The sequence below is a fragment of the Arachis stenosperma genome, chromosome 2 (genome assembly GCF_014773155.1).
Source record: "Arachis stenosperma cultivar V10309 chromosome 2, arast.V10309.gnm1.PFL2, whole genome shotgun sequence".
NCBI lineage: Eukaryota > Viridiplantae > Streptophyta > Magnoliopsida > Fabales > Fabaceae > Arachis > Arachis stenosperma.
In genome coordinates this window covers 7,657,864-7,668,812 of record NC_080378.1, presented here as the reverse complement: position 1 = coordinate 7,668,812, position 10,949 = coordinate 7,657,864, and the positions used below count along the sequence as shown (strand labels likewise).

At 32.4% G+C, this 10,949-nt stretch overlaps 2 protein-coding genes across 4 annotated transcripts; both read left to right on the top strand.

Annotated features, from left to right (window-relative positions):
* The first annotated feature begins 585 nt into the window (after window positions 1–585).
* Window positions 586–3,398, top strand: LOC130961922 (uncharacterized). Of its 3 annotated transcripts, none has more exons than XM_057887963.1 (9): window positions 586–795; window positions 914–1,213; window positions 1,346–1,410; window positions 1,507–1,605; window positions 1,796–1,843; window positions 1,995–2,064; window positions 2,151–2,222; window positions 2,565–2,693; window positions 3,027–3,396. In XM_057887963.1, the coding sequence occupies exons 2-9, from the start codon at window positions 1,013–1,015 to the stop codon at window positions 3,171–3,173; spliced, it is 831 nt and encodes a 276-aa protein (XP_057743946.1). In that variant the 5' UTR covers window positions 586–795; window positions 914–1,012; the 3' UTR covers window positions 3,174–3,396. The 3 variants fall into 3 exon arrangements, with proteins under 3 accessions (XP_057743946.1, XP_057743947.1, XP_057743945.1); XM_057887964.1 differs by having other exon boundaries at window positions 630–795; window positions 988–1,213; window positions 3,027–3,398; XM_057887962.1 differs by lacking the exon at window positions 586–795 and having other exon boundaries at window positions 846–1,213.
* Window positions 3,399–5,095: 1,697 nt separating this feature from the next.
* LOC130961399 (26S proteasome regulatory subunit 7) lies at window positions 5,096–9,005 on the top strand. The gene is made up of 10 exons (XM_057887264.1): window positions 5,096–5,370; window positions 6,279–6,360; window positions 6,698–6,789; window positions 6,889–6,966; window positions 7,153–7,214; window positions 7,317–7,461; window positions 7,551–7,769; window positions 7,853–8,034; window positions 8,185–8,360; window positions 8,656–9,005. Exons 1-10 carry the CDS (start codon window positions 5,284–5,286, stop codon window positions 8,811–8,813), a joined length of 1,281 nt encoding a protein of 426 aa, XP_057743247.1. The 5' UTR covers window positions 5,096–5,283; the 3' UTR covers window positions 8,814–9,005.
* Window positions 9,006–10,949: the final 1,944 nt, after the last annotated feature.

Sequence of the window (10,949 nt, the reverse complement as noted above, 5' to 3'; positions counted from 1 at the left end):
AAAAGGAGGTCCAATTTGTTTCCAATGCATAATAATATTTCAAAATTTTGAATGTCAAAGCAAAATACCCAATCTTAAAGTGTAGTTAGAGAAAATGGCTGCATATAACAAGAAAATCAAATCTACATTATATGCATGTCACTACAAATGCATACTTAAGACAGGCAGAACAAAATAAATAGCCGAAGAATAATTCACATAAATATTGATGTATTTTGTTTATAATTTGCAAACCAAGAGGTTTAATTAACTAAATTACGTTCAATTTAATCAAAATAGGAGTAAATCACATTAATCATAATTTATACATGATAATTTAGACAACTTTAAAAGGAATAATTGCAATAGTTAATTTCATTCAATAACTAAATACTATCTTTTTTGAATACTATAATAAGTAATTTTGTAACACATAGATGATAAATTTAAAATTATTGTATTCTGCCAGCAGACTAGACTAAGCTAAACGAATTTATGGGAAAAGAAAAAAAAGTAAAAAAAGTAAAGATCCGTGTATTAGTACCCCGTCTACTCTACATATCCGACCGTTTTACACTTTTACCCCTCAATATCACACTCCGCCATAATCATCCAAATTCTCTCCCCCAAAAGTTCCTAACCCGTTTCCTATTTCATCGCCATCATCTTCATACTGAATACTGAAACAGCGAAACTACCTTCTTGTCCGTTTGTGAATGTGTAGTTTTTTCGTTCACTCTCTCCCCACAAAACGCATCGTTTTGACATCATCTCTTTCGTCATTCAAGCCTCATTCGTAATTTGCTTCTTTTCAGGGTAAAGAAAAGAAAAGAAAATTTAACTCCTTTTCAGTTCTTCTTCTTTAACACTACTATTTTTCTTTTTCTTTTTACTTTTTTTTTCGAGTTTGACACTGAATATTCAAACTACGCAGATTCGGATTCTCCTTCATTTCACATCAAAGATTGTAACTTCAACTGAACATTTCTCTGGTTGGAAACTTTCTAGGGTTCTTGCCGCCAAAAGAGTCAACATGAGAGCCAAATTGGTTGTGTTCCCAATACGAGGGAGAAACTGGTGCTTCAGCAGAGCCATTGATCATTCTCTTAAGAATTCAGCTACTTCTTCCTCTCATTCTCCTCCAACGTTCAAAGAACTGTGGAAGGGCATTAATGTTGCTGATAAACCCTTTAATGCCAAAGCTGAGCTTCTTGCTGATTACTGTGGCAACAAGGTGCCTTTTTGTTGTTTCGATCATTGTATTAACTTTGTTTCTTTGTCAATTTCTGTTTTTTGGGTTGTCACATTCTTGTGTGTACTGTTTTCTTAACCAATTGCTTTATTTGGTTGTGGTTGCGGTTAATAGATGAATAAAGCTTGGGTTGGTTTGGAAAAAGCACCGGATGGGTCTATCAAGAAGAAGATTCATGGGTTAGTTTGTTACATTGTTGGTTTTGAATGATAGTCTTTTAAAAGTGTTGATTACGCTATGCATAATATGCTCGAATGTGATTTGAGTTGTTGCAGGTGGGGGTCATGGCTTTTGTCACAGGTTAAGCCCTCCGAGATTTTCTTGAAATCTATATCGAATGAAGTCACTAGCGTCGAAGTCATTTACCCTTCAAGGTTGGTGCATACTTGCTTGGTTTTGGAATAGTTTAGTAGTTTACTACTCTTAATAGTAGATTCGCCTTCGATATATGTTTATTATGGGGTTGATATGTATGGCAATGTTGAGTTTGATTCCTGTGTATGAGCCTTTTAAGAGGTGCTTAGAAACCTTGCCTGATATATGACAATTACAATGTTATTGCAGTCTGAATGCACAACTTGTTCGCCGAAGATTAAGACATATTGCTATGAGGTAATTCTCCCTCTAACACCTGTTTCCAAAAAAAGCAGCAAAAGTTGATGGTGTTGGAACAATAATTTAATTTGGAATCTGTTAGTGTAGCTTCCAATTTAATTCTGTATTTAAATCTTCATTGTCATATGAACTATTGTCTCATTTACAGGGGAACAATTATCCACCGGAAATACTTGTATGCTACAGTTTCATTGATTCCATTTTCCTCTGCACTGATGGTATGTATGTGCTCGGTGGACTTGTGTTTGCTCTTTAATATCTATCTTGGCTTCAATTGATGGCCATTCTTAATTGTACATTGTAGGTTTTACCTTTGCCTAATGTCGCATTCTTCTGGGTTTCATTTCGGGCTTATTCTCATTGGAGAGCCCTTCAGGTTTGTACTACTATTAGATTTGCAATGCACTTATTCTCCCTCTATAATAATTTATGGTAATCTGTCTGTTTTGCTGCCACAATCAGAGATGTCTCTACTGCTCATGTTTGTCTTGGCTTTCTACTTTTATATGATAGTGCCATGTTTTATTGTCATGCGGCATGCGCAATCAGTGGATTTATTTATGCCTAGTATGTTTTGGAAGGGGCATCATTTGATTTGGAAGGACTTTGAAAATTGCTTTGTTCTAGATAGATGTTCACTTTCAATTAGGCCAATGGATAGTATTTTTGTATAATGTTTCGAGCTTCGCTTCTGACTTGTTTTTTGTTGCCTTCTTAGGGAAGTGAGAAGCTATTCCAACTCGCCTCGGATAGCAGCAAGATGTCTAACACATCGACTCATAAGAAGGAAACTGAGCATAAGGACTCAACCAATAAAACCAATAATAGTTCAGATGAACCACACTTGGTAAGTGTCTCATGCAATCTGATCTATAGCATCAATTAGGACATTGTCAAGTGTAATTGATTTAACAATTTGCAAAATATGTTATTATATTTAGAATGCATTCTTCATAGTTTTGTAGGCTAGAACTATTTTTTAAAGCCTTTGGTACATTGGATGTGCAAGAAAAAGTGTGTAATATTATATTTTTGAAAGCATATTATTGTTTTGCTTAATGAATCATATACTTTAGTTCTCAACTAATATCATATCCCCCAAAAAAAGTGTGTAATACTATTTTATGTGCTAACATTCATTTTGTACTCTGTTTTTTCTTTTAATAATCATATGACTTAGAAATTGCTGCCATCGGAAGAACTTGATGATCTTGTTGAACTTGAAGATGGGAAAGACGGCCTGAGTCAACAAGCCATCACAAAAATTTGCAAGATATATGATTTGAACACCATAGATGTTCTAAAATACAAGAAATCTACCTTTTGATCATCACAATTTTGTAATGCAACATGCTTTTTTTTTTTCACCAATTAATTCATTCACATTTTTAGGTGTAATTACATGAATTTTTTGTAAGTAGGATTTTACAGAGATACTAACTGGTTCAGAGTTTTGAGTACATATTACCCGTGAATAACTTCGTCTTCGGTTGTGTAATTTCAATTGTATGAATGAGACTTTGAGTTTTGGTCGTGTGTTCTAGTTCCAATTTCTCCCCTTACTATCTTTGGTAAATAAAATAACATATAATAACAAATGAGGGAGTTTTAAATAGTGTCATTGTTTCGTATACCTTGTTATTCACTAACTTCTATAATCAACGGTGGTTAAACTTGAATTGACTGTAAATTCTTGTGGAAATTTTTTTTATAAGAAATTAGTTAGAGTTGGTTTAAATACAGACAAATATATATATATATATATATATATATATATATATATATATATTTCAAAAAACTATAAAAATATTTCTCTTTAAATGTTTTTTAGGAGTAATTTTTATTTTTATTATATTTGTCAAATTTAAGATAACAAAAAAATGCTTATTTTTTGGAAAGCTCTAAGTTTTTTTATTTGTCTAAAGATAACAAAAAATATTTTTGTTCATATCTGATCCAAATTATAAAGTCAGACCCAATAAAGATAAAAAGTCCGTCCTAAAGATGACTTTTATTGGATATCCGATCTTTTTAAGAGGTCGGACACAACGAAAGGAACCGGCTTGTACTTATCTAAATAAGTAACTGTCACTCCAAATTTTTCATACTATTTTTATCTCATTTAGAAGATAAGATCTCAATAACTTCCTAAAATAAAGAAAATGATTATCTACCAATAAAAGTGAAACTATTCCATAAGGTGGTTATTTATTCTACTATAAATACATTGACTCCCTTTAAGTATATTTGCGTTCTAATTTACTAAAAACCTGATTAAAATCTAACTTAAACATCTCATACCAAGAAATCTGAATCTCATATTCAGACCCAAATCAACGTTTTAGAATTTAATAATTTCCTTAGTGCCGTTTTTATTTGTATATTGAATTTAATATTTGAATATGAACTATTTATTTAGCTCTGAGTTTTTTTTACTCATTTTTTTATTTATCTTTAATTCTATACAATTAAAGCATGGCCAAAACGGCAAAACCACCCAACCCCAAAATTCCTTTGTACAATAATATAGTTTTTGGAGTAAGTAATAATTTATTATTTATTTTATATAAATTTAACAACAATAACAACAACAAAAACTTAGGGAGATCGACTAATCATACAACACCTTTGCATTTTATTTTAAATTTATTGATTAAAACATTATTTAAATGCACAAATTTAATGCAATATTAAAATATTTTATTATATTAGAATTAATTATTTATTATATATTTTAACTATTTTATTAAGACAAATTTAATGACTTTAATAATTAATTATTTAATTAAAAATATATATTTTTTATTTATAAAAACACAAATATATAATAATAAATTTTTTCATCAATAGCATTTTTTTGTGCTTGTTTAGGGTTTTAAGTGTCATTATTTTTATAAAAAAATATATTTTTTCAATAAAAAAAGATGTTTTTTTATTTTTTAGTGTGTTTGACAAATTTTTAATAATAAAAATAAAAATACTAAAAAAATAAAAAATATCTTTTTTAAAAAATTGTAATTTATATTTTTTTAAGATATTTTTTATATAATAAATAAATAAAAAATATTTATATATTATTATACTTAAATATAATTAATAAATAAATTTTTTTTATAAATATTTAAATATAAAATTATTTTTATTTTTGTTTATAATATTTTTTAATAAAAAATAACTCAATTTTTTTTCTTTTTTAAGTTCACCCAAACAACCCTTTTATATAGAATTGCACGCAGTAGTAGTATGTAGAAGCAGTTTGTTTATAAGGCATAAATAAAAAGCCCAGCTGATTCAGTGCACAAGTTCAATTCTAAATCCCTTGTTGGGTTTCGCTTCTCTCTCAAGCAAGTTCCCAACTTTACCCTCTTCATCACAGTCCGAAGAAGAAGAAGAAGAAGAAGAAGAAGAGGAGCTTCTTCACACAGCGTCCAATCGAAATGGCAATTGAACACGAAGACGAACTCAAGGACGAGAAGAACCCTAGACCCCTTGACGAAGATGACATCGCCCTCCTCAAAACCTATGTATGTAACCTCCTTTTCCTTTTTCTTCCTCTCTCCAAAACCCTAATTCCCAATTATGCCCCTTTTCTATAGCAGATCTTAACATCTACATAAGTTGTGTTTGACGTACTAGATTAATCCCAATTGAATCGAGGTCTTACTTGTTTTCATCTCAGCTGCTACTCGTATTTAAACTATTAGTGGTTGTGGGGAAAAAATGAATATGTTTATCTGATTTCAATTGATTATGATTTTCGATGGTGGTGGTTAGTTAAAGTCTGTAACTTTGAACTCAGTGTATTTAGTTTTGAACTGTATAAAGTTGAAGGCTTCCTATTACTGTCTCTATTTCTGATTATGAGCTTTTTGGATGCCAAGGGTTTTTAGGTTGCTGATTGGGATTTGTGTGATTGTTGTTTTTTTGGAATGGTTATGTAAATTTGAGATTTTAGTTGTATCTAGCTTGAGAAGATATTGAGGGTGCTCAATCAGAGAATATAGTTATCAATTAAGGTATATGGTAGCTCAATGGCTTAAGGACCCATGATAATTTATATCAAAATTGTTTTTTAAGAAAAAGGTCTTGATTTTTATGGTTTAACTATATATATGGTTTACAATAGGGTACTAGAGCATTTTCTGATTCATGCAGCTGAATCTTCCTATTGAGAAAAGCTTGAATGCTATTGTTTAAAAAAAGCATTTTCTGATTTGTCAATTTATGTGTAGGTTGTTGAATGTCTTTCTTCCATAGTTTAAAGGAAAATAAGTAATACTTAGATACATAGATGGTTTCCTCATTTGTTGAATCTTCACTTTCTCTTGGGTTCTCTATATTGTTGTTCATCAAAAATGCTTTCCCTTGGTCATTGGTTTTCTCATCCTTGGTGTGTTTCAAACAGACTTTCACAATATATTTATGTATGCAGGGTTTGGGACCATACTCCACAAGTATCAAAAAAGTTGAGAAGGAAATCAAAGATATGGCAAAGAAAGTGAATGACCTATGTGGTATGTGCAAAATATTTAGCTTGTTACTGCACATCTTAGTTTCCTGGCAGATCTTTCTGTTGTTAAATTAAAGTAAGTTGCATTTTGTCTGGTATCAAAATGTAGCTGTTGCTGATTACCTTTGTTTCCCGTTTTGATGACTATAAATGGTTGTTAATTTAGTATCCTTCTCCTATCCCGAAATTTATCACGTCTTCCACATAGGTGGTGTCATTAGTTTGTGGCCATTCATCAAAGTAAACTGGTCTCAAGAAATGAACATATGCTATTTTCATTGCCTTAATACTGTTTACATTTTCACAGTGTCTTAGATGTTAGCTTCCTCTTGTGGTAATAGGTATCAAGGAATCTGATACTGGTTTAGCCGCACCAAGCCAGTGGGATCTTGTGTCTGATAAGCAGATGATGCAGGAGGAGCAGCCTCTTCAGGTCCTTTTTTATTTTGGCAGTTGGGGGGCGGGTGGGGTTGATTTTCTTCGTATATTTTAAATTTCATACAATTTTTAACTATTGCTATTTGTTTAACAGGTGGCAAGGTGCACAAAGATTATAAATCCAAACTCCGAAGATGCTAAATATGTTATCAATGTGAAACAGATTGCTAAGGTGTCTATACTGTTACCTATCTTCAGATAATTAATTTTTTTCAAGATGTTCAGCTTCACTTGATGAACATAACTTGCATCTCAATTATTTGCAAGCATTATGAAATCCAAATGCGATGCCAAAGTTCTTCATTTTGTTCATTTCTTGGAATTAGGTCTAATATTCCTTTTGCTTTATTGATGACAGTTTGTTGTTGGCCTTGGTGACAAAGTTTCCCCCACTGACATAGAGGAAGGGATGCGTGTTGGGTATGTTTTTTATCAGCAAATTTAATAAAATATAACCATGTAAAAAAGAGGAACTTTATTGTCATGTGTGCTTTTTGTTTGACCTTCATATTATAATTGCAGGGTTGATAGAAACAAATATCAGATTCAAATTCCTTTGCCACCAAAGATTGATCCAAGTGTTACCATGATGACGGTTGAAGAGAAGCCTGATGTGACATATAATGATGTTGGTGGTTGTAAAGAGCAGATTGAAAAGATGCGAGAAGTAAATACTACAAAATTCTCCATTTTCTAAATTACAATAAAGGAAATAAATTATATTACATGGCACTAAATTATTAATTTCCCTTTTAGGTAGTTGAACTTCCTATGCTTCATCCGGAGAAATTTGTCAAGCTTGGAATTGACCCTCCAAAGGGAGTTCTTTGTTATGGTCCCCCGGGAACTGGCAAAACACTTCTAGCAAGGGCTGTGGCTAATAGGACTGATGCTTGTTTTATAAGAGTCATTGGAAGTGAACTGGTTCAGAAGTATGTTGGTGAGGGAGCTCGGATGGTTCGGGAACTATTTCAGGTAAATATTTACCTAGGACCTGTGTTTAGCTTTTGATCATTGTTTGATATATCATTCAACTAAAATTGTTATCTCCTGCACAGATGGCTCGTTCAAAGAAGGCTTGCATTGTCTTTTTTGATGAAGTTGATGCAATTGGTGGTGCAAGGTTTGATGATGGTGTTGGTGGTGACAATGAGGTTCAGCGCACAATGCTTGAAATTGTGAATCAGCTCGATGGGTTTGATGCTCGTGGAAACATCAAAGTTCTCATGGCAACAAACAGGTTGGTTGATTTGCCCATCAAATTATTTCCCCCTTTATTTCAATGTTAATATAGATTTTTTGATGAGAATGATCAAGTATGCACTTAAATTTGTTATTTTCAAACCCTTTAAGGCGCTAGATGTCTGATCATTTATGGCTTTTTTGTTAGACCTGACACACTAGATCCGGCACTACTACGGCCTGGACGATTGGATCGTAAAGTGGAATTCGGTCTTCCTGATTTAGAGAGTAGGACGCAGATATTCAAGATTCACACAAGAACCATGAACTGCGAAAGGGACATCCGTTTTGAACTTCTAGCTCGGCTTTGCCCAAATTCCACTGGTGAGAATTCCTCTAAGACTTGTCAATTCTTAATTTAGGCCCATACTTTTTAACCACACTAACACTGTTAAGTATCTCAGCATTGTGGATGGTATTCTTAACTTTGGTCCATACTGTTAATGCATTCTATTTCGGCATTACCTATATTTCATGTTCCGGTTTCTGTTCTTTTTCAAGCCCTCCAGCCACACTGAGAAATACTTGCATGTCTCTCGAGCGAATTTGATAGATGTGTGGTTCCATTGTGCTCCATTCTTGGTTGCTTGTAGACATTGATTTTCTTGTTTATCTCTAGGAGCTGATATAAGGAGTGTGTGCACCGAAGCCGGTATGTACGCAATCCGGGCCAGAAGGAAGACTGTAACAGAGAAGGACTTCCTTGATGCAGTAAACAAAGTGATCAAGGGGTACCAGAAGTTCAGTGCAACCCCAAAGTATATGGTCTACAACTGAGTTTTTTCTTTTGTTGCCTATTTCCTAGGAGAGACCATTTTAGCACAAAAATGTTCCAAGGGGCATATGCTTATTATTTTCATTAGTAGTTTGTGAAACTTGCATGTTGGAATGCATACTTTTAAGGTTTACTCTCTTAAATCCATGTACCAAACTTTTTTCCCTTGTTATAAAACGTTCAAATTGTTTTTCTGAGTGTTGTTGCTTGTTCTTCCTTTGTTGTATTTGTGCACAATAACAACACACTCTAAAGTATGCATGTGATGGAAACTAGTTTGCGATGTTTATTATTATTATTATTATTATTATTATTATGAGGAATGCTAGGGCCAGTAATTTTTGTGTTTTGTAACCAATTTTTTTAATGGTATGAGATTACATCTAATGGTGAGATATCACTCACTTTTCTTTTGATGGTTAAGTATTAGCCACAAAATATAAAAATTGCTACTTGCTAGTCCTTAGACATTTCCTTTTATTATTATTGGAAAATTGGAACAACAGAGATATCAAAGGAGTAATTGAATAATTTCTGTTCAAATTATAAAGTTATGACTGATTAATTTTAGTGCATCATTCATCTCGACAATATCACATTAATATTTTTTTATCAGATTTTAATAATTAATTTATTTTAAAATTTAATTTTGATGTATTTTAGTATAAAATTATTTTATACGTGCATCTAACTGCGTAAATGATCATCTAAGAGAATAATTATAATTATATTAATGTATAAAACATTTTACATATCAATATATTAAAATTAAATTTTTTATTTTAATGTATCATATATTAAGTTAGATTTTATATATTTAAATTATCCTCTTCAAATTATTTTGGTCAATTGATAATATTTATTAAAACTTGACATTTTTTTAAATTTTTGTATTTTAAAATAAACTTAATTTTGATATATTATCAATGTAAAATAATTTTATACGTGTATTTAATTAGGTGAAAATTCGTATTTAAACTTGAATAATTTGATTAAATTTTTATTTAACAATTTTTAATTATCAACTTTAGGTAAAGTTGATTATACCTGAGTTTTCACCCTCTAATTATATATCATCGGATCAACAAAAATATTGACTACGTGAATGTCATGCAAAAATAAATGTAAATATAAGATGTGGATTAATATTAAGGTGGATACTCAAGTATAGTCAACTTTACTTCACCTGAAGTTAATAACTGAAAACTATTAGATAAAAATTTAGTCAAATCAATTAAATTATTTAACAATTCTTAAATATCAAACTTCATGTGAAGTTGATTGGACATGAGACCTGAGTTCTCACCTAAAATTAATCCTTTTAAATATTTGTATAAGGGTAAATACCCTTTTCGGCCCCTGAACATTTTAAAGTGGGACATATCGCACCTTTATCATCCAGAAATCTCAACCCGATCCTCGACCAACCACATAATTGAACGAATCGACCCCTGTGACCGGTTGCTTCCAGGTTACCCGGTTGATGTGTCAGGTGGATGCTGAGGTGTCAAGTGAATGTGCCACGTGTAACCAAGATTTGTTGCAGGGACTCAAAACCCCCTCCCTGCAACTCAAATGGCGTCGTTGTGTTTGGCCAATACTCCCCCATTCTTGAATGATTGAAAAGGTTTAGGGTTTGCACCTTCTGGCTATCTGAGAGGACCTGCAACGGTGGGCATGGCAAGTGCAAATTCTGGTGCCTCATGGAGTCGTGAGAGAAGATGCGGTGGGGCTGATGAGAGCTGGGGCAGTGGAATGAGTGCCGATGGAAGCATTCTGGAAGGAGCGTCGAGAAGGATGAAGAAGAAGTTTGTTTCTCCAGTGTGCAATTGCGGATCATACGCCATTTTGTTCGAATCTGGGACTTCAAAAAATCCTAGGAGGCTTTTCTTTGGTTGTTCCCACTTTAAGGTAAATTTTTCAGATATCGTTTTTTGTTTGGGTTGCTGTGTTATTTTGGTTTGTTGTTGGAGCTGAACAGTATGCATGTTTGATGTAGAAGAACAGAGGACATTGCAAATACTTTGCCTGGCTAGATGAGTATGTTGCCTCATTTTGTATTGATGAGGTGGTACAAGATGCAGTATCGGACCCAATGAAAAAGATGGAAAAAAGAATTGCAGAGATAGAGAAGAAGA